This window comes from Coturnix japonica, chromosome 5 (assembly GCF_054131305.1).
Source record: "Coturnix japonica strain WE chromosome 5, WE-NBRP24, whole genome shotgun sequence".
Lineage (NCBI taxonomy): Eukaryota > Metazoa > Chordata > Aves > Galliformes > Phasianidae > Coturnix > Coturnix japonica.
The window spans coordinates 52,859,147-52,886,470 of NC_140667.1; the positions used below are offsets into that span (position 1 = coordinate 52,859,147).

At 46.6% G+C, this 27,324-nt stretch overlaps 2 protein-coding genes across 6 annotated transcripts in view; both read left to right on the top strand.

Annotated features, from left to right (window-relative positions):
- SLC35F4 (solute carrier family 35 member F4) overlaps positions 1-14,093 on the top strand; it is a 92,901-nt gene extending 78,808 nt beyond the window's left edge. For all 4 annotated transcript variants that reach the window (XM_032445048.2, XM_032445046.2, XM_015865883.3 and 1 more), the window contains 5 exons: positions 5,437-5,656; positions 10,228-10,353; positions 11,314-11,506; positions 12,709-12,798; positions 13,632-14,093. In XM_032445048.2, coding sequence (XP_032300939.1) covers positions 5,437-5,656; positions 10,228-10,353; positions 11,314-11,506; positions 12,709-12,798; positions 13,632-13,873 — 871 coding nt within the window. In that variant the 3' untranslated portion in view covers positions 13,874-14,093. The remainder of the gene's footprint in view (positions 1-5,436; positions 5,657-10,227; positions 10,354-11,313; positions 11,507-12,708; positions 12,799-13,631) is intronic.
- Positions 14,094-15,150: 1,057 nt separating this feature from the next.
- Positions 15,151-19,857, top strand: CCDC198 (coiled-coil domain containing 198). 2 transcript variants are annotated; one of them, XM_015865887.3, is made up of 6 exons: positions 15,152-15,440; positions 16,406-16,482; positions 17,260-17,346; positions 17,695-17,793; positions 18,052-18,214; positions 18,830-19,857. In XM_015865887.3, exons 1-6 carry the CDS (start codon positions 15,260-15,262, stop codon positions 19,060-19,062), a joined length of 840 nt encoding a protein of 279 aa, XP_015721373.1. In that variant the 5' UTR covers positions 15,152-15,259; the 3' UTR covers positions 19,063-19,857. The 2 variants fall into 2 exon arrangements, with proteins under 2 accessions (XP_015721372.1, XP_015721373.1); XM_015865886.2 differs by lacking the exon at positions 17,695-17,793 and having other exon boundaries at positions 15,151-15,440.
- The last annotated feature ends 7,467 nt before the right edge of the window (positions 19,858-27,324 follow it).

The following is a 27,324-nucleotide window of genomic DNA, read 5'->3' on the forward strand; positions in this document are numbered from 1 at the left end:
CGTAAGGTGCAATCAAAACAGCTCATAGCTGTAGAAAATAAAAGATGCTCCAAGGTGAGGAGATAGTTTGCTCGCTATGCTGTTTTGCAGCATGAAAATTGTCTTTTTCTCCTCCTCTTGCTGGATCACAGCTGGGAGGATGAGCACCTCTGGAGCCTTTTCTGCTCTTTTGCATGGGGTAGGCTCTTGGCTCTCCTCTGCCTGTAACTCTGAGGAACAAGTTGGCATAGCTGGGTGGCTGTTGTGCTGGCAAGGGGATGTTTAAAGAAGGTTTTGTAGTTCTATAAAGCTCAGTATGGAAACAACTGTTCTCTCTTTAAAGGGCCTGGGGAGAACAACTCTGACTCCAGGCTTTCCACATACGATGTGGCTGCAACTTGCACATGAGCTCCCAGCCTCAAGATTGGAGGGGGGACTCAAAGAAGTCATTCTGTCCAACCACCAAGATTGTAGAAGGACCAGACTGGCTCGGTTTCACCCTGGCTGGTACTTAAAGCCTCGTCTGATAGCTTGGAATTACTACTTTCTGAGGCAATTAATTTGACTATCCCTCCTCCACTTCCATTATTTTACTCATCCAACAGTGAAATAGAAGCTGTTTTAAAGAATGGAGATAAATTCAGCTTGTCACAGTATAACAGACCTTGTCTGTGAAGGAAGGGTATTGGCAGGGTAATTTTGATGTGGGACCCCATTCTGTTACTCCAGTGTAGAACTGCTTCAAAAACAGTATTACTGACTGCAGCAGAGTAATCTGTTCTGCCTGATATTTACAGCGTGTGGCCCACACCTTGTTCCCTTTGATGGAGGGTTCAGCACATCTGTCACCAAGAACATGAAGAATTCGACTTGTGACCATCAGGGCTGGAGTGTAGCAGGGCCAGAGTCCTCCCTCAGCTGCTTTTTCCATGATCTGAGATATAATTTGGCCCTAAATTGATCATTTCTGTCAAATCAGAGTGACTGAGATGGAACGGTTGCATTTAATTAGCTGCTTCTCTGAAAACCCAGTGCTTTGATTGTTAATGATGCCTCCATTCAGATTCTTTCTGGAGTATCGGTGAGAACATCAACAGTGTCAGCTTTGCTTCTGGGTATGGGGTAAAGTAATAATAAATGCAGTGTTTCCTAGTCCAGATGTATTGAGAATTCAGAGCCCAGGGAGGTGAATGCTGGCAAGTACTGACTTTGTCATGGGCACCAGCCTGCTCGGTCCATGCTGCATTACAGCTGGATGAGCTCTTTGTTCTGGGATCTGGGAACTGAAATGTCTCCAGGATGAGTGCTTGGTTTTCTGATGACTTAATTGAAAAGCATCATCCAGAGTTTTTAAATTCAGAGTTATAGAAATTTGGAAGGGATATTTGGAGGTCACATAAACCAGCCTCCTTCCCACAGCAGGGTTAATTTCCAGGCTCGTCAGCTGCTCAGTTAACAGCTTGTTTTGTGTTCTTGATACTGTTATTGTTAATTTTTTAATAGCTCTTTCTAAGGTTTCTTGTTGCTTTGTTTGATGGTTTTATTACAGTGGAGTAATTCCTTTCAGTAAAGCCTGTTGTATTATGGTTCCAGGCCTGCCTCAGGTCTAGAAGAGATTGTGTTTCTGGAGGATGTAGTCCCTCACGACAGGCTTTAAAGACAAATGACATCTTGTCCCGCAGACAGTCCCTGTGGATCAGAGCAAACAGCATTGATGATATCTTGGCAGAGACCAGTGATGATGGCAGTGACTGGCAGGGAGCTGCCCCAGGCTGGTAAAGCTGTGTAGAGCTATTGCTGCTTTTTATCGCTTAAAAAATTAAATTCCACCTGGAAGGATAAAAAGTCTCGGTCTTCAACTTCACATTGGCTTTCTTAAGGCTGTCAATTGTGTATTTCTTACCTTTCACACTTTACCTTAGAGATTAAATTTTGTGGTCTCAGAAACTAACTCTCACTTATTACCTCCCTGCTGGGTTTCACTAAAGTATCTCAGTTGTTTGGAGGTGGAAGGCACAGCTCTTTGTATCTTCCCGGTACTGCAGACAACAGTTCCATGTGATAAAGACCTTGAAATGCGAGTCATTGCAATAGCTATGAACTAAATGTTCCAAAGCTCGGTAAGCTCTGCAAAAGGAAATCCAACCCTGCTGATAGCAGATGCTTAAGCACTCTGCAGATGTGGTGGTAGGGTCCTTTTAGAGTTACGACTTGGGTTAGGTGGAACTACTGACCTGTCAGACTCTTTAGGAGGATCTGTTGTGGTAGGATGAGGGGAAATGGTTTCTAACTCAAAGAGGAGAGAGTTAGACTGGGTCTAAGATAAAAAAGCTTTTTAAGATAAGGGTGGTGAAGCACTCAAACAGGTTGCCCAAAGAGGTGGTGTGTTCCCTATCCCTGCAGACAGCCAGAGTCAGGAGTTGGGCTCTGAGCACCTGACAGAGCTGTGGGTATCCCTGTCCATTGCAGGGAGGCTTTAAGGGTACCTTCCAACTCAAACAATTCTGTAATTCTCTATTTCCAATGTCAGAAAATTGTGCCTCCCTGCCTGCTGGCTGGGCTCCTCAAGGACAAGCACTGTAGCATTCAGCAGCTCTCTGTCAGAGTACTCCCATACTATATAGCAGCAGGTGCTCTGCAACCTTAGGGCACTGGCTGGGTACAGCGTTGGTAGGTGTGTGCTTAAGGAAAGATGAACATGTTGTGAAGAGCTGGTTGTCTTGCAAGAAGGACAACAAGATGTGAGCATTACAGTCGCCATGTTACCCCAGGTAGTGTCTGTGAGCTGCTTTTCTGTTAAGCTGTTTTAAAACCAGCTGCTGCATTACGCTCCAGAGGCTGCTGTGTGTCAGGGGTGAGCAAACCTATTCTTCTGCAGGGAAACAGAATTCTGGCATCCAAATAACTGAGAGGGATGCAGGCTGTGTAGTACGACCCAGAGGTAAAGCTCCATGACTGCCTGAGGTGCTGCAATTCCTGAGAGTGTGGCACATTGCCCAGAGCTGAGGGCTACCTGTAAATAAAAGGAACTATTTGTGTTAGAGGGCAGGTTTTAAATAGACTTCTTGTGCATTTGGAAATAGTTTGTGTCGTAGTTTCAGGGTCAGCTGCCCTTAGATATGTCTCTGTCTGTAAGTCAACAGCCTCCAGATATCTGTATCAGTGTGAATCCACGCAGCTCTCCCCTGAGCACAGGGTTTTAATCACTGTCATGTCCCAGTGACTTCTGCAGGTTTAATTTTAGTTGCATGCCAAAGAGGCTGAGTTAACTACTGAGCAACCAGCCCTCACAGAGCCCGAGGCAATCATTCTACAAGGCTGGAAAGAGAATGCTTCTTAGCTCCTCACTCACTGAGCATTTTTCATCACGAACACGGAGTAGTGGTAGAACTGAATTCAGCAGGTCTCTCTCTTGCTCAGTACAACCCTGTCACAATCTTTTTCTTCTTTTACCCCCCCCCCCCCCCCTTTTTAACTGAGAGATGATGAAGCACTGGCCTCTGTTGTGCCCGGTCCTTGTCTCCTCCTGTGTGTGATGAGGGCTCTTCCATGTACTTAAACAGTCTGTTGTATGGGGAATGTGAAGCCAAACTTTCAGATTTCTTTTGCTAGTTGTGAACCTGTCTACACCCCTCACACTGTTTCTGGGAACTCAGAGATAAGTGACATTTTTGGTGGTCCCTCCCAGACTATGTCCAGCCTTTAAAGCCCATCCCAGAACAACACAAATCTTGCTGAGGTTTCCTCCTTCCATGAACTCCTGACTGCTTTGGACCTGACTGCTCTGTGTTTGTCTGGGTGCAAACATCCTGGGGATCTATAAGACAACTAAGCCTGACCCATTCATTTTTCAAGGCCAGGCTGGATGGGGCTATGAGCAACCTGCTCTAGAGGGAGGAGTCCCTGCCTATAGCAGAGGGTTGGAACTGGATGGTCTTAAAGGTCCCTTCCAACCCAAACGTTTCTATGATTCTATGGATCTGGCATTTCCCCATTTTAGCTTTGGAAACCCCCTCCCCTCCCAGTGGATAGATGGGCAGAAGTGCTGGGTCTATTCCCAATGTCTCCTGCATCTGTCAGGTCCAGCTGTTCTCCAGCTGTGCTGCTGCTCTGTTTTATCTGCCTGCTCTCAGTGCCTTACATTGCCAGGCATAGGGGTGACGGGCCATGATTTTCCATTGCACATTGGAAGAGAGCTTTTCCTGCAGCCTTGCAGTCTTTGACACGGTGATGCACTTGGATGATTTTGCTGTTTGTATGCTATTGGCACAGCACTGGGATACTTAATCGTGCCCTGCATTATTGTGAGCAGCCCAAGCAATCTCTCTCATTTTAATATAGCACAAGCTTGTTCCCTCTAAGACAGATTCTGACAGTGTCTGAGACAGGTTGGATTTAGAACCATGTAACAATACAATCGTGCATCTCAATGGACAGCAGAATTCCCACTGGTTTGGATGTCAGGATCCACTCAGGTCTAATAGTTCACAGTTCAGATCTGTTCTTGACAAGACAGGGCAGACCAGCTCTGGCATCTCGTAATGCTAACACAGGTTTAGTGCATCCAGGTCAGCAACACCTGCCTGAAGTGAGGCACAGTCTGAGCCTCACTTCTGCATCATCTCTGCATCCACTGTGTCTCACGGGGAGGAAAAAACATCTTTTAAGTGTCAGCTGCTGTATCTGCAAGCCAACAAGCACTCAAGTTTCTGCTGCCAGCAAGGCCATTCCCAGACAAGGAAATTCATCACATTTAACTCCTGTTGAAAGCAGTGGTGCAACAGCCTGCATTCAAACTGAAACATGTATTTGTTTGCCTCAGTTTACCTCAGATAAATGAGGTACAAAGCAAGTAATAAATGATACCCAACACGAGCTGTTCTCTTTCAGTGTATAACGTTCCATAGAAACAGGATGACTTCTGAAGAGTGTTCAGCTCATCCGTTCTGAAAGAGAGGATTGGCAGAACTGCCAGCCTGAGCATCATCAGCTCGGTGCACATCCCAGCTCATTTGGCCATGCACTAGAATATACTTCAATAGAAATAAAAAACAGGTATCAGAGCAAAGCGAGAGAACAGTTGTCATGCTACAGAGAAAAAGTGCAGTTTTAATCACCCTTTTCATGGCCTTGAAGGCAGAAGCTGAGAGCTGTCAGTGTTTTATAGATGACCTTCATTTACGTGTGGGATTATTATGATACCTCTGGGATTATTGTTGCATAGAGTGTGATTATTCCAGGTAAGCTACTTCTTTTCTATTTGTGAAACTGCTGTTTTGAGAAAAAATGTCGGTTATTTTCTCTATGTGAATTCAACAGTGCTTTCTTAGGGGCGTGCAGAGTAGTTAAGAAAAGCACTTAATTGAGTGTGATAAAAGTCTAATGAATGTTTGTTGTGCTGGAGCGAACGCTAAGCAGAATCCTGGCTGAGCTTTAAACTCTCTTTTCTTTTCTTAGGGAATGCAGTCGGATTTTTGGTGAAGATGGTCTGACGCTGAAACTCTTTCTTAAAAGGACTGCTCCCTTTTCTATTCTGTGGACTTTGACTAACTACTTGTATTTACTGGCTTTAAAGAAGCTGACAGCCACAGACGTCTCTGCTCTGTTCTGTTGTAACAAAGCTTTTGTCTTCTTGCTTTCTTGGATTGTGCTGAAAGACAGGTTCATGGGAGCGAGGGTAATGGCATGCCTGATTTTCACCTCTCTTGTTTTCGTGCTTAACTCAAACCATAAGCTATTGCACTACCATAGTCCTGCTGCGTTATGGTACGTACATACCACATCATGGTATGTATTCACCATGAAACCATTCTCATTTAGCTTTGTGGTCCAAACGTGAGGCTGAAGATCAGTTACAGGTGTCAGGCTCAGTGGGGTTACAGGGCTGAGTACAGTCAGTTAATTTGATTTTAAACCTTGTGATAAATGCTTAGGTTCTAACCAAAGCAGTTTTCTTCCTTGTGCCTTGGACCAGGAGAGTCCATAGAATAGAAGACTGCCTAGGCAGTCTGTAATAACACGAAGCATTGGGCAGCCACTTGTTGTCCCATGAGAACCTCTCCTTTGGATAAGGGTTGTTGCTGGATGGGTTGAGCAAAAGGTCCATGTTGTGAAGGTAAAGGCATGGACAGCTCACCTTGCAGTGCTAAAGCCAGACATCTGTATATCTATTTCATATATAATTAAAAACATAAAATCTCAGCTATCTGAGCGTGCCCTACCCCCATCATGCTGATGGCAGGGTTTGAAATCCTCAGTTCTTCTGCACAGCAATTAACAGGAGCAGTGACTTCTGAGGCTGTTTTCCCCCCTCAGTCCCTTGATCAGCTCAGCTTCCTGCTGTTACTCCTCACTTGTACAAGGTGATACTGAGTGGAAGAGCAAACACAGTTACTGCATTTCTGTAGCCCACTTTTGTAAAGGAAGCAGGTAAAAAAAAGATAAATACTGAAGCTATTCTGTTATTAGCTGTTTTTCACTGACTGATACAAAGTCGCTATAAATATGCATTAGTGTTAATGCTGTAAAAAACAGTGAGGTTTGTACAAGAAGGAGCTGGCAGAGGAAGCCAACAGCAAATCCTGCACATGAAAGAAGCTGCTTTTGCTGCTAAGTGGCAGATTCTGAATGCACTGTGCTGGAAGGGTAATTAGCAGTGTTTTCCAGCAGCCCTCCTGCTAGAGTAACACTTAATGATGTTAATAACCACACAGGAGAGTGTATGAGAACTAAAACACAGCAAAGCAGCGTGGACTCAGCCTCTGGTAATATGAATGCATCTCAGACAGCAGGCGTGATTTGGTTATTTGGACATGAAGGGGATGGAAAGAAAAGGGGTAATTGCATACCCCGTGCAGAAGCACACAGCAGCCTGGAGCCCAGCCAGCATTTCAGAGCTCAGCTACTTGTTCTGTCAGAGCTTGGGAGATGTGGTGCAAATCTGCAGTGCATGGGGGTGGGATGCAGCTGCAGGCAGGATTTCAGGTGGGCTGCGTAAGGACAAGTATGGTGTGATGGCTGCTTATATGGCGTAGCATAGATTTGGGTGGGGATGCATCAAATAGCTGCAGGAAGGCTCCACACAATGAGTATTTGAGTTGGTATTTGAGTTACTTGCAGTTACTTGTGCTTTGCAGTGATGCTAAAGGAGCTTGTGACAACCAGAGAGAGTAAAACTGAGACAGGGAAGGTTTAGATTAGATATTATAAGAGGAGGTTTCTCACCCAGGGGGTGGTGACGCACTGGAACAGGTTGCCCAAGGAGGCTGTGGATGCCCCGTCCCTGCAGGCATTCAAGGCCAGGCTGGATGTGGCTCTGGGCAGCCTGGGCTGCTGGTTGGTGACCCTGCACACAGCAGGGGGTTGGAGCTGGATGAGCGCTGTGGGCCTTCGCAACCCAGGCCATTCTATGATTCTATGATAACACACACACTGGAGAAAGAATATTTCTATGAAACTGATATACACAGCAATAAACATGTATCTATTTACTTATGGAAGAGCAAGAATTCAGAGTTTCAGTGCAGGGAAACCCTTAGCCACAGTGAGTATCTGTGCAAGGGACATCACACAGGCCCTACTTATGCCATAACCTGGTTTGCCTGGACACTTATGAATGCCTTACAGATTAATAAGATGCACACTGTGTCCATGTTACATAGGGATTTGTGGAAGGCTGGACAGCTGTGGCTCAGAGCAAGCATAAATATGTGAATGACTTCTCATCTTTGAATAGCTCTGTGGGTTTATGATGCTTAGATGTAGCCAGGTGTTAAACATTCGAAGTCTGAGCCCACGGTTGTATTTCTTCTGTGAAGTTGGCACCTGAATTGATGTTTATTGGGTAGGTTGGCTGGAGTGTAGACTCAGATTTCCTTACTACAACCCCCTATTTTGCCATATGCTCCATATAGAAAAGCAATTGTTCTTAACTAGTTGTGTATTAGTGTTAGTTGGCCCAGCTGTCTCCCAGGAAAAAGGCAGGCTTATTTCATTCCTTACATAGGCTCTGAGAGAAAGTTACTCCCTTCTTCCACTAATTAAAAGCCTTGTTAAACGAGCTGTCAGCTGCAGCAACCAGCCTTGCCTGGCTGCGACCTTGCTGCTGCTTGTCTGCAGGATGTGTGCTCAGGTTTCTAAAGCAAACAACATGAGGTCAGCTGTGCTAATGCAGTGGTGTGTGATTTGCAGGAAGAGCATGAACATGAAGTTGAAATGATGCTCTCTCTGTTTTCCCATATCAGGTCATATGTATCTTAAGTCTTATGAGAGGATGCCCCATATCTGTCCATCGCTGTGGTTGTTTCATGGGAAAAGGTGTTTGGCTTTCTAAATTGTTGATTAAATTAGGCAACTTTCTTTCAGAGTTGGATGTAATCAGGCTGGGGAGATGATTTGCTTCCCTTCCAACCATTGGGATTTAGGAGTGCTAACATTTTAGCTGCAGTCTCAGAGATTTGCCTTCACCGTGGGAGTTGGTTGTTGATTCCCAATCATGACCCATGCATGGACACATCTACACGTGTCCTCATCTTGTGTGCCCCCTGAGACATGGCTTTGCTCTTCTACGTGGTGCTGTTGAAGTTGTTTTATGAAGGTTTTGTGTTTATTGCCTCAGCATAACTCATATCTGCTTGGTACAGTTGGTTTCTGGGACTCTTGGAGACCCTTTGTGAGATCTGAAAGTTGGGCTGCTCTGTACTAGGGCAGGTGGTTTTATGGAGAAATCTTTGCCTGTGTGTGTGTGAAGCACATGAAGCTCAAGTTCATCTGCTAGTAAACATTTCTTATGTGCAGCTAAGTGAGGTTTTCCAGAATGAACTTCTAACCCAGTGCCCATCTTGTGTTGGTGTTGGTCTGGAGTTGTCCCAGGGACAAGGAGGCTGTGGATGCCCCATCCATCCCTGGAAGTGTTCAAGGCCAGGTTGGATGGGGCCCTGGGCAGCCTGGGCTGGTATCAATGTGGAGGTTGGTGGCCCTGCCTGTGGTGGGGGGTTGGAGCTTCATGATCCTTGAGGTCCCTTCTAGCCCAAGCCATTCTATGATTCTATGAAAGCCCTGCTTGCCAAGCGGGCTGCTCAGGAGCTGACTGCAACATGGTGTGCTGTTGAGCATAACCATATTTGTTTTAGTTTGTATGGACAGAGAGGGCCCTCCTTGTCCTCCTCACTGTGTGATTTATATGGGTGTCTATTAAGAGAAAAGCATCTGAGCCCCACAAGCTGCTGATGACTCCGTAACAGCCAAGATTAGAGATTATTTGTGCGTCTTCTGCTCTCTGCTGAGCTCTAGTACACAAGCAATCTTTTTTTATCATGGCAAGGTGTTTAATGCTATACTAATTCTACCTTTCAAATCCATATAAAAACCCATCTTTCAGAAACTGAGCTGTGATTTCCCCCAGGTCTGAGGAAACATTTCCCTCTGCAGTCCATGGAAGTTAGGTAGCCATTGTCTTTGAAAGCAAAAAAAAAGGGGTGAAGACACTGAATTTACTTGCTTAGGGCAGGTAGGTAGAGAGAAGGAGTTTTGCAAAGAATAAAGCATGGAATGATCCCATTCAGGAAGCTCCCTGGAGTCAGGACCCAGGATTTCGCATACTGTGTAGATAGATATTTATGTTCTTTTTCCTTTGAGTTTCTTAAGAGCTCTGTCTGGGATTTTCAAATGAGGCAAAAAAAAAAACCCCAACCCTATAAACCCTGACCATGAAGGTAAATGCTTCTCAAAGACACTTGACCACATCTGTCTGAGAAAGCTGGCACAACCATTGGGAAACACATACAGCTCCCAGTTGTGTGCAGCTGTTCCCCAGCACAAGAGTTATTCTCCTGGGCTGATCTCCTGGAAGGTTTCCCATCAAAATGTTTGCATTTCAGGTCCAAGTGGTGGCTTTGATGAATATTCATCCTCTTGCATAGCAAAATATCTTAGAAATCTCTCAGTTTTGGAGTCACATCTTTAAAGTGGGTCTTTAGCTTGTAAAATGCGTAACGATGGATGTTATATGAGTAGTTCTCAGGAGAGTTTGCAATGCTGTAGATCCATATCACTCTCAGTGCATACACTTCCATTATGTTTTACACCTCTCCCAACAGTATATAACCACCTATTTAAGGGAAGTCGGGGAGGGCTGAAGTCAGAACGTAGCTAGTGACACTCATTGAAGCCCCCCCCCCCACAGTGATAATCTCTTTCTGTGTAATGAAACTGTGCTGAGCTTCACGTTGCTTTGCTTTGTCTGTGCAGATAGTGGCAGCAATAATGGCAATCACAGGAATCGTAATGATGGCATATGCAGATGGTTTCCAGGGTGATTCAATTATCGGGGTGGCATATGCTGTTGGATCAGCCTCTACGTCTGCACTGTATAAGGTGGGTCGTCACTGTTTATTAATATTCTTATTTCTTTAGCATTAGATGTTACAAATGTGAATGTGCTGAGAGGGTCCCCATGAATTAAATGCTTCGATTCATTTACCACTCATGCTGTGACCGGGCGGTGTCATAATGTCAGAAATTTTACTACCAGACTAATTAGCCTGTAGCTGCCAAATACTCAGAATGCCTTTGCTTTACAAGCCCTTAATGAAAACTCTGTTGTTATCCTGCTGCAAGGAGTTGAGGGTCATGTTTTAACCATTTCTTGCCACTGCCATTCATTGACTCTGTTTCAAGTTGGCCATATGCAGCAGGGAGGAGAGGTTGACAGCAGACCGCACCGCATCCCTTCTGCAGGGACAGACATCTCGTCCCTGGTCTGCAGTGCAGAGCTCTTGTGTATTCTACTCTCGTGCCAGGCTCAGAGCCCCTGTTTGCCTGCTGTATTAGTGACAGCAGGGCTCTGACTCCTGCTTGATAAAAGTAGAGGCTCTTGGAGGTGAGAGATGAAGAAGGGAGGGACATGGCTGACCTGGAAATAGCCCACCTTCTAGGCTGGGCTAAGGTGGCCGTGTTTACTCCTGTAACTCCCCTTACATGGACTGCTATGTCTTTGGGTTCTGAGTTATACTCCTCTTGGCATTTTATGATAAGCATCATATGTTGTCCACATGGACTTGTGACGTGGTTCCACACCACATCCTCATCTCTAAATGGGAGTGAGATGGGTTTGAAGGCTGGGTGGATTTAGATGGATAAAGAATTGGCTGGAAGGTCACAGCCAGAGGGCTGTGGTCAGTGGTTCTGTGTCCAGCTACCAGGAGGCTGGTAATAAGTGCTGTCCCCCCAAGGGTCCATCTTGGAACTGATGCTCTTCAACATAGAGGATGCTGTGCTGATGAGGATGCTTTCCACACAAGCCACAAGTCTAAAACCCTTCTCTTTCCTTCACAGGTTTTGTTCAAAATGTTTCTTGGCAGTGCGAACTTCGGGGAGGCTGCTCACTTCGTTTCCACCTTGGGCTTCTTCAATTTAATTTTCATCTCTGTTACCCCAATCATACTGTATTTTACGAAGGTGGAGTACTGGTCACCCTTCTCTGCTGTGCCCTGGGGTTACCTGTGTGGAGTAGCTGGCCTCTGGTTAGGTATGTTATCAAACAGGTGCTCATTTTTCTGTCCCTTCCCTCTGCACCCTGTACAAAGCCTCAGACACAGACATTTCCTCCCCCTGCTTAAGCATCAAAGCTCTCCAGGATATGGAATCTGACCTCCATGCACACTGGTACTCCTTGAACAATGATTAACACTTTCCATTGGAGGCCTTAACACTAATATTAGTAGAAGGGAATGAACATGGAGCGCTCGTACTAATTGTTCACTTTTCATCTTTGCATTCCTACAATGGTGTTATTGATATTTCACTTCCTCTGTCCCAGATTGGTTGCTATAAATGGCATTTCAAAGGGCTGCATGGAGCCGAGCAGCTCCTGGCAGGCTCTGCAGGGTATGCAGCACTGATATGGAGACCCACTGAAGTGAGACACATTTCTAGGGGTGCTGCAGGCTTTGGGCAGAGGTTGCACAGCTTTTTGGGGGTCTGCAAAGGCTGGTGCTGTTTTATTCCCTGCAGCCTTCTCCTCTCCTCCTCTCTTCCCTAACACTCCTTCCAGAACCACTATTGCTGTTCTCTAACTAGGCAGAAAAGCTGTTGGATTCAGCCCAGGGGTGTTTTAATTTGCAGGTATAAGAACACGCTTTCCTTTTCTAAAGCCTCAATTATTTCATAATAGTAGAGGTTTGTCTCCTCTACAAGTATATTAAGTGGAAACAAAGAGGGTGTCGTTGCCAGTGCACAGCCCACCAATGCATCCATGCTAAAATACAATGGCTCTGACAGCTGAGGTGCTGAGAATAAGCCCTTGCCATTCCTGGGTGCTGCTCTAAGCTGAATGGCAGCTTCTCTGTGAGCATCAATTTGACAAAAAGCAGTGATAATTTACCACCCAGTTCTGCTGTCCAGGACTACTTATATTCAAAACAAAAACCCAGAACATCCCATAAATCCACATTGAGCATATGTATTCCCTTCAATGTTGAAGCCAGAGCGTGGTCTAAGTACAGCCTCCTTAGCTGACTTCAAAGGCTAATGGCATGAGTGCCCCTTTATACTGAGGGACGTGGTCAGTGGGCGCTGTTGGTGGCTGGACTAGATTATCTTAGAGGTCTTTTCCAACCTTAATGACTCTCATAGAGTTCCCATCACACTTCTGGGGTCAGAGCAGAGGAGGAGAGTCTCATTCTAGTGCTCTTCTGCATAATCATGTGTTACTTTATCCGTTTTTCCCAGCTTTCAACATTCTGGTTAACGTTGGTGTCGTGCTTACGTACCCCATTCTGATCTCCATTGGCACAGTGCTCAGCGTCCCTGGGAATGCAGGTACAAGCCCTGTGCTCGTTTGTTGGCAGATAAGCACATCAGCATGCAGACAGCAGAATCAGGTTTATTTTGTCTAAGTGGTCAGAATGTGCTGCCACGTATTTCAGGAGTGATTCCATGTTGCTTGGCTCCCACACATGCCCTTGGTGATGGTGGGTTTTTTGGTTGGATAAAGCCATTTCTTTTGTCTTCCTTTCCCTGGTGGCTGTGCCCATACTGAGCACAGGGGAGGCAGGCAGCAGCCCCAGAGCTGGTGACTGATGAGGGCAGCCTGTATATATGGAGCTTTACTCCAAAGTCCTTCCTTCTTCGTCCATCAGCTGCTGTCTCTGCTTCTCTTATTTCCTCCTTCACCCCCCTGGCCTTGCAACTCCAGGTATCTGGGCACATTTACAAAGAAACACCTATTTATAGGGGCATTTAGGTCACAGATGCACGATGTGATTGTCAGCCCTGCAGCGGCTCAGATGTGCTGTTATTACACTTGTGGAGCTGGCAGGCCAAGCCTGGGAGGCATCACCTCCAGCTCACTGCCTTCCATGATCCATGTGGCATAAGGACATCACCTGATGGCAGCCTTCAGTATCTAAAGGGAAGCTACAGGAAAGAAAAGGACAGACACTTGTGCAGGGGAACAAGGGGAAATGGCTTCAAGCTTCAAGAGGAGAGATTTAGGTTAAATACAAGGAAAAGTCTTTTACAGTGACCACCATCTGGTCACTTTAGGGGATGGCAGATAGCGCGGCCATCTAAGATGCATGTCATGGAGATAAGCCAGGCTGATCTGATGCCACAGTCTTTTTCCTGATGGTGGGGTTGTTTCTCCTTCACAGCTGTGGATCTGTTGAAGCACAAAATGATCTTCAGCGTGGTGAGGCTGGGAGCCACCATCATCATTTGCATTGGGTTCCTGCTGATGCTGCTCCCCGAAGAGTGGGATGAAATAACCCTGAGGTTCATCAACAGCTTAAAGGAGAAGAAGAGCGAGGATCACGCCGACGACATCACAGACTCCAGTGTACACATGAGAAGCAGAAGTAGAGCCAATGGCACAGTGTCTATACCACTAGCTTAGGGCTGGTGGACTGTACTGCACGCAGATGTATATTCTGTGAATATAGCTTAAATTTCCTCACTCCTTGTATGCTTAAAAATGCCATTTACTCTGAACTGGGTATGAGTTGTAAGATAAGAGAGCTAGATCTATAATAAATGTTTACATTTATACACTTACCAAGGAAAGGGTGTAAATAACCACAATAAAATGTTTTCTAATTAAAAACAAACAAACAAAACCAAAGGTTTAAGCTTTTGTGTTACTGAACCCAATGATGCTGAGCTTCACCACAAAGCCCAGGAACTTCTGGAGCCTTCTGAACCACCAGCACCTTTGGGAAATGGCAGATCCCATTTCTTACAGCATTTCATTGGTCCGAGCGATTGTTCTTCTCATCCACCACAGTGAAAAACCTTTCAAAAGCCAAAGGAAACCAACCCGGCCTTCTTGTCTTCCCTCTCTTGTCATCATGTAACATAGGGAAGCTGTGACCCAATATACCCAGGATCAGTCACACTTATGGCTGAATGGGCACCACCCTAGATAGGTTTTGGGGTTGATGCATTCATTTACACCAACAGAGAGCTGTAGAGATGTGTTATACTGAAAATCCAGCTCCTGCCAATGCAAACACACAGGGAAAATAAGTACTTATTTCCTTTCAGCATGCGCTGACGTGTGTGTTTTGGCACACAGCCTCATGGCAGCATCTTCAAGCCCAGAACTGGATCCTTCAAGGAACCTCTTTAAATATTCAAGGAAAATAATGTGAAATCCAGGGCTGTCCTGCACAGCCGTGCTGCTGATCAATATAGAATCAGTAAGGCTGGAAAAGCCCTCCCAGATTCCCAAACTCACCCCCCCCCCCATGCCCACTGCCCATGTCCCTCAGTGCCCCATCTCTATGGTCCTTGAACCTCTCCAAGGATGGTGACACCAGCCCTCCCTGGGCAGCTGTGCCACTGCATCGCTGCTCTTTTGAAGAATGAATGTTTCCTAATATCCAACCTGAATCTTGGCTTTGATGTTTTAAGTGATAAACCTCGTTTTACTTCCAGCAATGCCACTACAAGAGCTAAAGCAAGGGTAGGGGTGCTTTTTGTACTCCTGGTGAGGCTCTGGAGATGCTGTGACACTTTGAGTACTCCGAGCATCAAATTTCTTTCCAAAGACTGAAGGTTTAGCAGAAGAACCACTGGTAGAAATGCCTCCAGCTCAACCAGCTGAGGCGGTGCTGCTGAAAGTTGTGTGAAGGTAAAAACAAAGCAGTGGCTGGAGCCGTGTCAATGTTTAACCCTGCTGGGGAGGGCACCTGAGTGCATTTGGCAATGGGATCCCACTCTGGGCTCGGCATTACAGCCCTGCTTTCAGAGCGGGCTTTTCCTTCTTCCCAAGCTCTACAAAATGGGCCTCAGCTCTTCCAAGACGCACCCCAGGGTGACCCAAGTGGCACCGATGCGCAGCAATGAGGAGGTGATGGGGGAGCCCAGCCTGCACCCAACAGCCACAACGGAGCATGGACATCCCATAACCCACGGGCAGCTCCCACCCCTCCGCCAGACCGGGTATGGGAGACCCTCCACAGGTATGGGGAAAGGGGGGGAGGCCTTTCCAAGCAACTGTTTCCCTCCCCAGAGCCTTTGGGGATGGACTCAGAGCTCATCTCACGGCATCCCTGCAGTGCCAGACACAGCATTCATATCGCAACCCCATAACGTGCACCGCTGGGCACAGCCATATCATTACCTTAATTAGAGTTAGACTTTAATTAGATGTGAAATTCGGCATTAAAATAAATCAGAGCCCCACAGCACCAGGCTGACTCCACTAGCAAGAAGCAGAAGAAGGCGAGTCCCACTGCAATGTGCTGCGCCCCAGATGTCCCATACCCAAACCCAGAGGTGAAGGAGAAGGTTTGTGCCCACCCGGAGCTGGGACACAAGGACTGTCTGTGGAGGGACAGCAGGGTGCTGTGACAGCACACAAAGCTTTGGTGTGATAGTGATCTGGGGTCAACAGATTGGGTCTGGGGGTACCACAGCCCCCATCAGGGGACCTCCTGCTTTACTTTTAACACCAACACAATGCCCTCTCCCCTGTCTCCCTGTGCCATTGCCCAGCCCATTATCCCCAAATCCCCTCCTGTGAGGCCGAGATGTGGGAGTTCAATGACTCACATGGAATGGCATTCAGACACCGCAGGGCAGGTCTGGGGAGGACAGAGAAGCTGTAACAGTTACTGTGCATGTCTAATTGTGCAAGCAATAACACAACACTGCACACCCAGGAGGAGCTGCACAGCGCAAAGCTCAGGGCAGGTTGAGCTCAGTTATAGAACTGCCTTAATAAGTAACAGCCCACAGCTCCATCAGGTGCTCAGAGTCCCATCCAGCCTGACCTTGGGCATCTGAAGGGATGGGGCACCACCACCTCTCTGGGAAGAACGCTGGGAGAAATGAGGGTGGGACACACCAAGCAAAAAAATAGGGCAGAAAGAAAGCTATAGTAGAGTACAGCCCAAAAAGTGACTTCGCCTTTCTGACCCCTCAGGGCCCCTTGACTTCAACACTGTGCCGGAGAATGGAGCCAGCAGCATCATCAAGCTGCACCCACCTCGGCGACCACAGGTAGGGTGAATGTATGAAGGTTCACATGGGGCTGCTCTGCTCGGCCAGGGGGCAGGGAAGCAAACAAACATCCTGCTCTCCAACATGGGACGTGAGCAATGCACGATCCGGGCTGCAGCTTGTGGTGTCACATGCTGCCATCTAGTGCCATGTTTTACGGCTTCATGATCAGCTTTGTGATATTTAAGAGATACACGGATGTGGCACTATGGGACATGTTTTATTGGTGGACTTGGTAGTGTTATGTTGATAGTTGGACTTGATGGTCTTAAATCTCTTTCCCAAATAGAGCCTGGGATTCTATGATGTTCCTTTTAATGTTTATGGAAGCCAGGCTGAGCTCCCATCACAGGTGGGGAAATGAGGAGTATATTTGAGATGAGAAGTGAGCCAGTGTTATCTGGGTGGTTGAAGGGAACATCTTAGCTCATTGAGATGGACATCCATTCTCAGAGCAGCCTGTAAAGCTGCTGAACTCCATCAGGAAGGACTCTTCATACCACATGCAAAGTAAGGTCTTAGCCACCAAAAGAGTCTGGCTGGATGGACGGGTTGGTTCTCAGGGCCAGGTAAGCAGGTTCTGGCCTCGTATGTCCTGCCAGGAGATGCTGTATTCAATTATGACACTGATGTGTGTTGCTGAAGGTACCAAACTCCTTTTTGTATCCCAAGCAACCAGACCAGAATTGGAGCTGTAAAAATGTCTAGGTAACTTCATATCAGGTTTGGTGTTTGTGTAGTAGGAGGAATGCTGAACACTAAATATTGCACTTGCAGAGGCTCGAACCTGCCGGCACTCCAAGGGGGGTCACTACTGTAAAGCCCTGGAGCTACCAAGGGATGGATGGAGCCCCAAAAGCCAAGGTGAGCACACAGCAAAGGGCCAAGAGCTGTGCAGCAGGCACAACCTCACCGACCATGTACAGCTCCTGATATCAGCCTGAACAAAGCAGAGCAGCAGCACCTTGGGGGCAGGCACTGGCATACATGACTTTAATGATGAGTTTCCATCGTGCCCCTCAGCTGTGAGATAGATAAACTGTGAGTGCTTTGAAAACCTGCACTAAATTACTGCACGTTAACCAGGCAGGAAAATGCTCACTGCCTTCATCTGAGCAGCACCTGAGGGACTGGGTGTGGGTTGGCAAACAGGAGTTCCTTTTCATTTTAGCCAATGCAGGTGTCTTTACTGATGCTTTTCATACCTCACAGACACTGGACAAGAGGGGGCAGAGCCTGAGAGCCCCCCCTGGCAGGCGGCAGCACTTGCACAAGATGCAGATGCTGGACTTGATGCGCCAGCGCCGAGAGGTAACACAGGGATGGCTCTGGGGAGAGGTGGAGGATTGGAAGGGTTTCCTCATCTCTTTGTCTCCCCTATGGGTGAGGAAGTTCCCATGGGGTCTCGTTCTGTCTTGTGCTTGTTTTGGCAAATATGATTTGCCCTGGTTGAGCTACAGGGTTGTGTGATTACTTGTAGTGCCAGCTCTCTCATGATGTGCTGCGTTGAGCTGTTAAAACACGTTTGCTCCTCTGCTGCTTGTGCTGACGGCTTGTTTGCAAACCCAGGCGGAGCTGAAGCGGGATCTCCACAGGGAGGCAAAAATCAATAAGCACACAATGGAGGAGCTGGGCTCAGAGATGGTCCTCGACACTCTTCAGAGAGGCAACAGTGGCAGAAGCCAAGACCTCATCCCTGCTGAGCACAATCAGCATTTTAATGGACACCCTGGTAAGTAGAACCATGTTGCAGGGTGATGTAGAACTCCCCAGCGTCCTCATTGGGTCATTTGAACCCTGTGAGGTTCAACAAAGTCATGTTGTAAGGTCTTGGAGTTGGGTCAGGGCAGTCCCAGCTGTGCATACAACTAGGGGAACTCCTTGAGAGCGAGCAGTCCTGTGAGAAGGACTTGGGGGTCCTGATGGGAAGAGCTGAAAGTGAACTTTATAGGAGCACACCTATTCTTAAAAGTCCTCTTTCTCATGCTAACAAACCCAAAACAAGCTCTCTGTGGTCAAAATAAAAAGGAGGAATACAGACCTCTGACAGTGGTGGGATAATAGGGAATGGCTTTAAATTAGAACAGGAGATTTAAGTTAGAGGTTAGGAGGAACTTGTTAGAGGGCGGTGAGGCCCTGGAACTGCTGCCCAGAGCTGTGGGTGCCCCATTCATGGAGGTGCCCAAGGCCATGGATGGGCCCTGGGCAGCCTGAGCTGGGGGGGGTGAAACGTGCTCTGATCTTACAGGGATTTCTCAGTATCTTCCTCATAGTGATCACCAGCTGAACCCAACGGGATGGGCAGAGCTCTGAGGAAAGCTGCAATTATTGTTATTTTCTCTCCCAGGAAACAGAGGGGATGGAGGATTTGCAGGGCAGCACACCAGGAGCAGCAACAGCAAAGTTGGGCTGTGGTTCTGCAAGGAGCCACGCAGCAGGGACCTGTTTTGGGACACTTCCAGCACTGATTCTGAGGACTGGGAGAGGGAAGAGAAGCAGCTTTACCGCAGACCTCCACTGGTGAGAACCAGGACAGAGAGAGTTTCACTCTTTGATAACTTCTTTGATAAAGAGTTTTAGCAGCATGGCTTGGGATGCAATGAAGGAACAAACTGCAATCTGGATAGCCCCATGGCAAAGACATGATGTTTGTGATGGGCAGCATTTCTGAATGCAGAGACCAGCATAGAGGAGCACCAGAAATCAGGTGGTTGATGTGTGGCCAGAAATGACAAGGGTATGGGACAGAATATCTGTCCCAGGTGGAGAAACATATGGCTTTTCTTCAGTACACACCTCCAGCTCTATGTGTGATCTACTGTAAAACATTCACGCTCTGCTCAGTTGGCAGTGAGGGGAGGTGGGTCTGCTCTTCATGCCATCACCCTCAAGGCCACTCATTTCCCTCTGCTAGAAACCTTATGCCCTGCTGATGAGTCTGGGGTATGTGTTTAAAAAGCACCCCAGGCGCTTTTCTTGTTAACATGGTCATCATGTGTGAGCTGGAAGGATCCTGAGAGCTCTGAATTCAGCTCTGAGGGTAGGCCGGAAAGGTCAACCATTTAATGGGCTGGAACAATTAATCTGGCACTTTTCTATACACCTGTCCTCTTAATGATTCGACGCATCTCCCTTCTGTGTTCCCATCTGTCAAGAATTATGCTGTAATTGGTGGAAATGCAATTTCTCTCAGATAAAGCTGATTTGTTTCCTGATAATGGCATTGCCAGCACTTGGGAAGAGCTCTGCCCTCGGAGAGGGTGTGCAGAGCAGTTCATCCATAGCACAGACTGTGTGGAGACTCCAAGCATTAATATATCAACTCACAGTGTGCAAAACTTGCTCTTCTAGAGGCAATAAAGGAAGGAAACCCTCTTTCTGCTTCTCATGCTCAAAATCCTTTGTCTGTTCTGCTTTCAATTGTGTTAACTCATCACGACTTGGAGAGAGGCAGATGGTAACTCATCCTGCTCTCACATGTGGTGCTCATACAAGTCATGTGTGATGGAAAGAAGCTCCTGGCCTGAGGTTGTCTCTGTAGCAAGGAGAGGCTGGAGAGGTTCTGCAGGCTGCCAGGGATGGGCATGGGATGAGTTCTGAAGGGTAACCATGACAGCATATGAGGAGGGGTTGATTTTGGTGAAGCCAAGGATCTGCAGCATGGAAGTGAAGTGGGATTTGTCCGTTCTCATTCATCACAGGGGAGTTGAACTAGAAGACTTCTAAAAAGCCTTTCCAATGATTCTAGGTGTAGGTCGGATAGATCTGTGCCCCAAGGCACAAGAGCATTAGGGTTTCCCCTGTGAAAGGGCTGTAGGATGGGATTAGGTGGTGGTTGTGGTGAGATGGTGTAGTAGAAATGCTTAGTCGTGGCTTCAAACAGTGATGGAGCACCTGGTGGGAAGGCAGGGTCGACTCAGGGGAGCTCAGGTGCATGCAATGAGTGACTGGAAGGGGTGAAGCCAGGACCCACCCCTTCTCAGACCTCATTTTAAGGGTTGGCAGTGGAGGTGAGGGTACCTTCCTGGAGATCCCTGCATACCTGTGGCCTTTGGAAGGTAAGCAGATTATTTCCTTTGTTTTCATGTCTGTTGCATTTGAGCCAATCCTCACCTGCTGCAGTGTAGGACTTTGCTACTGTGATGACATTGTTATGTTTTCCATTGTGTTGCATACAACCAAAGCACGATGAGTTTCTCCCTCTCAGGATGAACTAAACTGATGTTGTTGTGTGAACAGAATGTCAGTGATCAGGCAGGCAGCTGAGCTGGGGGAAGTCAGCACCAGTGGTTAATATCTGGCTAAATCTATAGTAATTAAATGTGCCGCCCAGAAGAGGAAACCTTGAAGAACCTTTTCTCTGTGTTTAGAAAAGCTAAATGTTATTTCAAAGGTCTGGAGGCTGAGGCTGCTGTAATATCTCTTTTCTTGCTCTTGAGTGCAAATAGTTTATTTACACTTAGCAAAGAGAAGCAGCTGGTAAAGAAAACAGCTCAGTGCTGTGCTTTAATTGGCTCCCACCTCGCAGCCTGTGTTTATGCCATTTTCTCATCTTCCTGGGCTCTGTCCCCCTGTGCTCACAGCATTAGACCTCCTTGAGAATGTGGGTGTTCAACATCAAGCAGCATCCTTCCTTCCCTGACCCCTGCATACATTCAAAAGCAGGAAACAAAACCCACCATTGATGGATCTAGGATGTTTCCACCAACTTTATTAATCCCTTAACACCCTGCCTCACTAGGGGGTGTGACGGGCAGCTGGGATGATTTCAATCTCCTCACCCAAAGTAAGCTCCATTTCTGGCTGTACGTGAAGATTACAGGGTGATCCTCAGCTTGGTTTGTCCAACCAGGTGACCTCAGATGATGCTGCAGCTGCACAGCCCTATGTTTCTTGTTCCCTGACTTTAGAAGCACTGATTAATCCCTTTGGGTTCCCAGCTTTTCTAAATGGGTTGATGTTGGACTAGAAGATCTTAGTGGTCTTTTCAACCTCAGTGATTTTATGACTTTAATTTACTTGAGGAAGGTCAAGTGATGGTATGGGGAGACCCTAAGGAACAAAGAGGAGTGGGGACGGAGGGGTGGTGCCCCTTTGTGGGATGTCACACCCTGCTGGTAGTGCTGGGCTGCTGTCTACAAGGCCCATGATCTCTGATGGGATGGAGCTGCTCATAGATCCATCAAGTCCTGCAAGAGAACAAGCATTTATTCCTTGCTTAGCAATAGGGTTGTAGCTTTTTGCCACCTACTGACGTGCTGTGGGAATGGCTCATCCTGCAAATCCCTGCACATAGTCTGAATGTGCAGCCAGCATCTGCTGAGCGGTCCACAAGAACAAAAGCAAGAGCAGATACCCCCTCCTTGGCACACAGATGGGAGAGCAGGGTGTATTTTACCATCCCTTCCTTCCTATAGAGGAGCTGAAGATCCCAGTGTGTCCCTTTCAACTCTTTTATCCCTTTCACCTCCTTTTAAAGCCTCTGCTTGGCCCTTGCCCAAGGTGTCTTCCTCCTCCTCACTGGTGGGCAAAAGCTTTCTGCAGGATCCTGAGCATTGTTTAAGCTTCACTTATATCCTCTGCTAATGCTCTAAGCAATGCTAAGAGTGCTAACTCATTGCTCAGAGTGAAGCACAAAACCTGTGAGAGAGCCAAGAGTGCTTTTTGTCATTTCTTTCTAGAGAGGCTGGATATTCTGTTATCTCTGTGGGCAGTTCCATTGTGGCTCATGTTCTTACTTGCAATTTGACAAAGCTCAGCTCAGCTGAGTTCTCTCTGCTCACTGAGTGTGGGCACCCTTGGCCTCCCAGTGACTCTTAGTGGAAATGTGAGCCCTCACGAGGTGCCCTCAGTATTAAGAGATACCTGTGTTGGTTCTGGGAAGCCCTGAATCTGGGGAACCCCCTTCATCTATTCAGAGCTTCTCTCATTTTTGTCCCTTCTTAGAATCATAGAATGGCCTGAGTTGCAAAGGCCCACAATACTTATCCAGTTCCAACCCCCTGCTGTGTGCAGGGTCCCCAACCACCAGACCAGGCTGCCCAGAGCCACATCCAGCCTGGCCTTGAATGCCTGCAGGGATGGGGTTTGCATTCATTTCAGTTTTCATTCTTCGTAGCTTCTATCAGCGCTATGTTTTGCTAATGTGCATCCTAAGTCATGGGATAGACTAAAACTGCCATGTTCATGATCCAGCCTTGAATTCCCTGTTCCTTTAAAGTCACTGAGACACAGAGTTATCTGTGCTGGCATTTATTAGCTGGTAGTACAACAGCTGACTTTGTTAATCAAATCAGGCTTTACGCAGCATATGATCTTGTTGATAATGACCAGACTGACTGCATTAACTCAGAACTTGCTTAAAATGCTGGTTCACAACTCTTCTGGGAGAAAAGCAAAGCAGGGCACTGTTAGTTTTGTGGTCTCTTCTATGGCCAGCTACTTGCCTCTGTCTGGTTTCCACTTGGTCCTTGTTGCATCCACCACCCCAGAATAATCAGTGTGGCTTGCAACTGACTTCTGCACTACAAAAAACAGCAAGTTTCAAAGCCAGGTGCCTTTTCTACTTATCACACAAACCACCTCGTTCAGCATGGCTAAGCTGACCTAAAAATACAGCCTTTTGCCACACAGAGCCTCCCTTGTGAGGCTTCTTGCTGGAGCACATTTGCCTTACAGTGCTCTTCTGTCTTTAAAACAAACCCTCTAAGTGTAGTTCCCCATCTCTCCACTCACGTGGACACCAGGATTAAGTGACCAGCACCTCATGTCACAGCCTCCACTGAGGCCACGTGTGTGCCCCAGTGCCCTTTTCCCTCTCCCTCTGAAAGCCAGTAGGGAACAAAACTGCTACTACTCCTGGTGTTAGTAACCACATCCTCTTGTTGCTCTGGGCATGTTATGTTGCTCTGCCCTCATTTATGTATATTTTTACTCCCTCAACTTCATATTTAAAATGATGATACCTGCAGTGATGTTTATGACAAGGAACTGCTGCCTTTCCAACTGTTCCTACTCCTGACCCATCCGACCAAGGTCATAGTATCATAGTCTCGTGCGGGTTGGAAGGGACCTTAAAGATCAGAGGTCCCTTCTCTGTAGGGTTGTTCACATGAAGTTGTCACTTCTGGATAGGGGAATGATGGAGCTGAGCACAACCAGCACAGTGCATCTTCACTTAGCATTGGAAGGTGGGTATCCAGCTGCACATAATGCCAGCATACTGACTGTCTTCATGCCACTGACTCAATGCACTGGTGAGTTTAATGATCTGTGTATTCACGTAACAGAAGCATGATCTTCATCTGTGTCAGAAGGAAAATAGTTATGAACCTTCAAAACTTGAAAAAGAAATATCAATTATAAGAAAACAGGAGAAAGTTCAGTGTCTGAATTGGGATTAAGAAGCTGCAGAGACAGAAAAAGCTTTTATTTATAGTAAAAAAAATGCTATGTAAGTGGTTACAAGGATGAGGAAATAGTTAAAGTGAATGCGGTCTTCCGAGCGCTGTGATTTTGTAACTGATGTGAGCCCTGCCTTTGTGCTCATGCAGGGAACCAGAGAGGGGCATCGAGATCTGGATCAGGGACTGAATCAATGCCAACGAAACCCTGCAAAGAAATCCTCACCCTAATGCCAAACCTGTCCAGGTTTGGGCTCTATTCTGAGAAAGGAATAACTTGCTATGGGAACTCAACCTGTTTATTTGGTTTGCTACTGCAGCCTTTCAATGGAGCCCTTTGCCTGTGGGTTTCCTGGCGCTGATGGTCTTCAGAAGCTATTTTTGAAGCTCTTCTTGCCCAAGTTTCACAAAATCAAAGAGGAGGCCGTTACAAAACTTGTCTCAGCGTACCATAGTTGTTTTATTCTGATGGCTTCTGTTGTATTGAAAATCAATGGGATGCTTTTAAAGCAGCGTTTTCCCTGAAGTTAGAACCCCTTCAGCAGAGGATGTTGCCAACCAGAGGCTCTCCAGACCTGCTCCAACAGCTCCATAACAACCTTACACAGGGGCTGGACAGTCTGTGTGCTGGTATTATGTGCAGCTGGATCCCCAAAGCCGTGGATGGGGCCCTGAGCAGTGTGAGGTGACAGGGGACACCCAGCCCACAGAAAGGGGTTTCTAATTGAGACCTGACTTCCCATTAAGAGGATCTGATTTATCTACACCTTATGTAAGCATGGATGGTGGAAAAAAGACCCAAAATCTCCCTTGCTTTTCTCCCCTCTGCTTTCTTTTTTCCTGCTGCTCTTTGAAACCAATGCTATTCTCCATCTCCTCCAGTGCCCTCATCACACATCTGCAAGCATAGAGTAACTTACTGCAGCTCACTGTTTCCTCCTGTAGTGCTAATTTTAAAGGATTTGGTTTCTGTTTAGTGTACTGAGGCAGTCCAGCCCTCGAGCCAGAGAAGGCAGAAGCTTTTTCCTCTGTGTCAGAACTAGATTAGAAGATTAATCCTTTGCTCCTGCAGGAAGTCAGCAGCAAAACCTGCCTTGGGGCAAGTCCATGAGATCACGCTCCTGTAATAACCAAGCACAGATAAAGGATGGCTTACAAACTGCTGTTCGTGGCACGTCACACAGCTCACACCTGCATGACAGCCAGGCAATGCTTGTGCACCAGAACATGGTGAGAAACATGGGCCTCTTTTCATGGGGTTGAGAAGCATCCGCCTCTCTGTAGCACCAGGGAGGGCTTCTAAAAGCACCATGAGAAACAAGGCGAACGCCTTAGAAGCCTATCTATAAAACAGCCCTACTAAATACCCAACACAGAAGATATCATTGAGGCTGGAAATAATTAGAAAGAAACCTCAAAAACAAGCTTTTAATGTTAAGGATCAGAAGCTCACAGCTTGGAGATATTTGAGGTTCCCCGGGAATTGTTTGCCAAAGGAAGCTTCCTTACGGTGATTCATTCCTTCTAGATCAGGACAGGTCGAAAATGAAAGGCTTGCAAAGCTCAGACAGTAATAGAAGAAGGGATGGAGCTGAGGAACGATGTTCTAAAATTCATTCCCAAACCCAAAATGTAAGTAAGTTGTATTTCCATGTTTGTGAGTACTCACTAAACTCTTCAGCTGGTGAGCAACAGCCACGAGGAGCCACTTCCAAGGAGTAAAACAGGTTCTTTCTGTAGGTCAATGTAGGGATTATGACGCTGACAAGGTTTCCAGAGCATTCTTCTTCCAAAGAGCACAAGTTAGCTGCAAAACTATAGCAAAACAAGCACAGAATTCCTGTTGAGAGAGGCTATTCCCACATGGAAGCAGCCCAAACGCTGCTGCTTTGCATCTCATAGGATCATAGAATCGTTTGAGTTGTAAGGCAACATTAAGGTCATCCATAGTGTGACTGCCTTGTGATGAACAGGGGAATTTCAATAACCATATTCTTAGTATATCTCAGTGACGTATTTAGGACTGAGCACATAGCGGCTGTTGATGCAGTCTCTTAAGAGGCAGCACAAGGCAAAGTAAAGTATTTATGTAGATGCATTCTATATGTCCCATTTGTTAACTTACACGTGAAACCGTTCAGGCCGTTCCTGGTTGACAGTCCAGAGATTGCCAGCTTTTCAATTTTCACTTCGATAAAACAAAAAACCCCCAAGGAAACCACTTTCTCTCTTTAATCATAGCCAGCCCTGCTTTCTGTAATGAAGAACTTCTTTTCCAGCCCCAAGAGAGCAATCCTTTGAATGTCACTTTCAAGCAGCACGATAGAAATCTCTGCCATTTGCAGAACAGGACTCTGCTGTTTGCAGCTTGTATTGCTTTCCAATATATGAGGGCTGGCTCCAAAAGTAATGCCTCCTATTTTGTTACATTGGCCCATTGTGTGTTGGTGGGATGGCAGTAGAGGCTGAACATTCACACCAATATTCCATTGCTGAGAAATAAACAGGAGGCATTACTTGAGGAGTGAGCAAACTTCAGACCTAAGGCAACCTAAAGGCTTCTGGTTTAACTCTGCCCAAAACAGGAAGATGTATTTTCTGGCAAATTCTGTCATTAAACAACAGCATTAACCATGAGTGGTGCAGGCCTTTAATTAGTCAATGGCAGCTTTACACACCTGAAAGTGCCATTTATTGCTGGGAAAGCTGCAGGAACAGCAGCTGAGTGGAGAAGGAAGGGCACCCTTAATTTGGCTGAAGAGCAGCTGGTTTTCTTCTCACTCTAATTAGCTCCTCCAACAGGCCCTTATGCTTCGGCTCAATGAGGCTGAAGCACACTTGGCTCCAGTCAGAAACAGCACATCGACTGTTTTCATCAAACACATCCAAACTCAGAGGGTTCGTTTGTTTGTTCTTTCCGATATTAAAGGCTAATTTTGATTTAGACTAAGAGCCTTCCTGAGTGCACCCACTCCCAGGGAGGGATCCGTGGCAATAGGAGAGCATTCAATTAGTTGTCTGCTCCAAATTACTCATGGAGAGGAGTGCGTTCATGTGGACAGATGCTGTGTTTAAGACCCAGTGCTAACAGGGTCCCCTCCTTCATAACACTAGCAGCAATGCGAGCTTTGCGTACAGCTTTCTTACCTTAGCAAAGCTGCTCCACCATTTACTTTTCCAACCTTCACTTTCACTGCTCTTTCGCACCCAGTGGTTCCTATGGAGCTCTGCTGCTACTGCTTTCCTTTGTGGATTCACACCTTACTACAGACTGAAATAAGGAAGAAGGAATCTGTTGCTATTAACCTGCCGTGTTAACACACACAATAACAGGAAAAATATCTACCAAAGAATTCAAGAGATATTCAGTACGTTATTTCCAATTGCCTTCTGATTGCTGGAAAATGCCCTAGGTCCTGGATAGAACTTCTAGTTGGTG

What these genes read in the sequence shown, in the direction of transcription:
- CCDC198 (XM_015865887.3), top strand. Translation starts at nt 15,260, where the DNA reads ATGGGCCTCAGCTCTTCCAAGACGCACCCCAGGGTGACCCAAGTGGCA. An exon ending in TGATGCGCCAGCGCCGAGAG is followed by an intron (nt 17,794 to 18,051) that starts GTAACACAGGGA and finishes TTGCAAACCCAG; the next exon opens with GCGGAGCTGAAGCGGGATCT. An exon ending in GCATTTTAATGGACACCCTG is followed by an intron (nt 18,215 to 18,829) that starts GTAAGTAGAACC and finishes TTTCTCTCCCAG; the next exon opens with GAAACAGAGGGGATGGAGGA.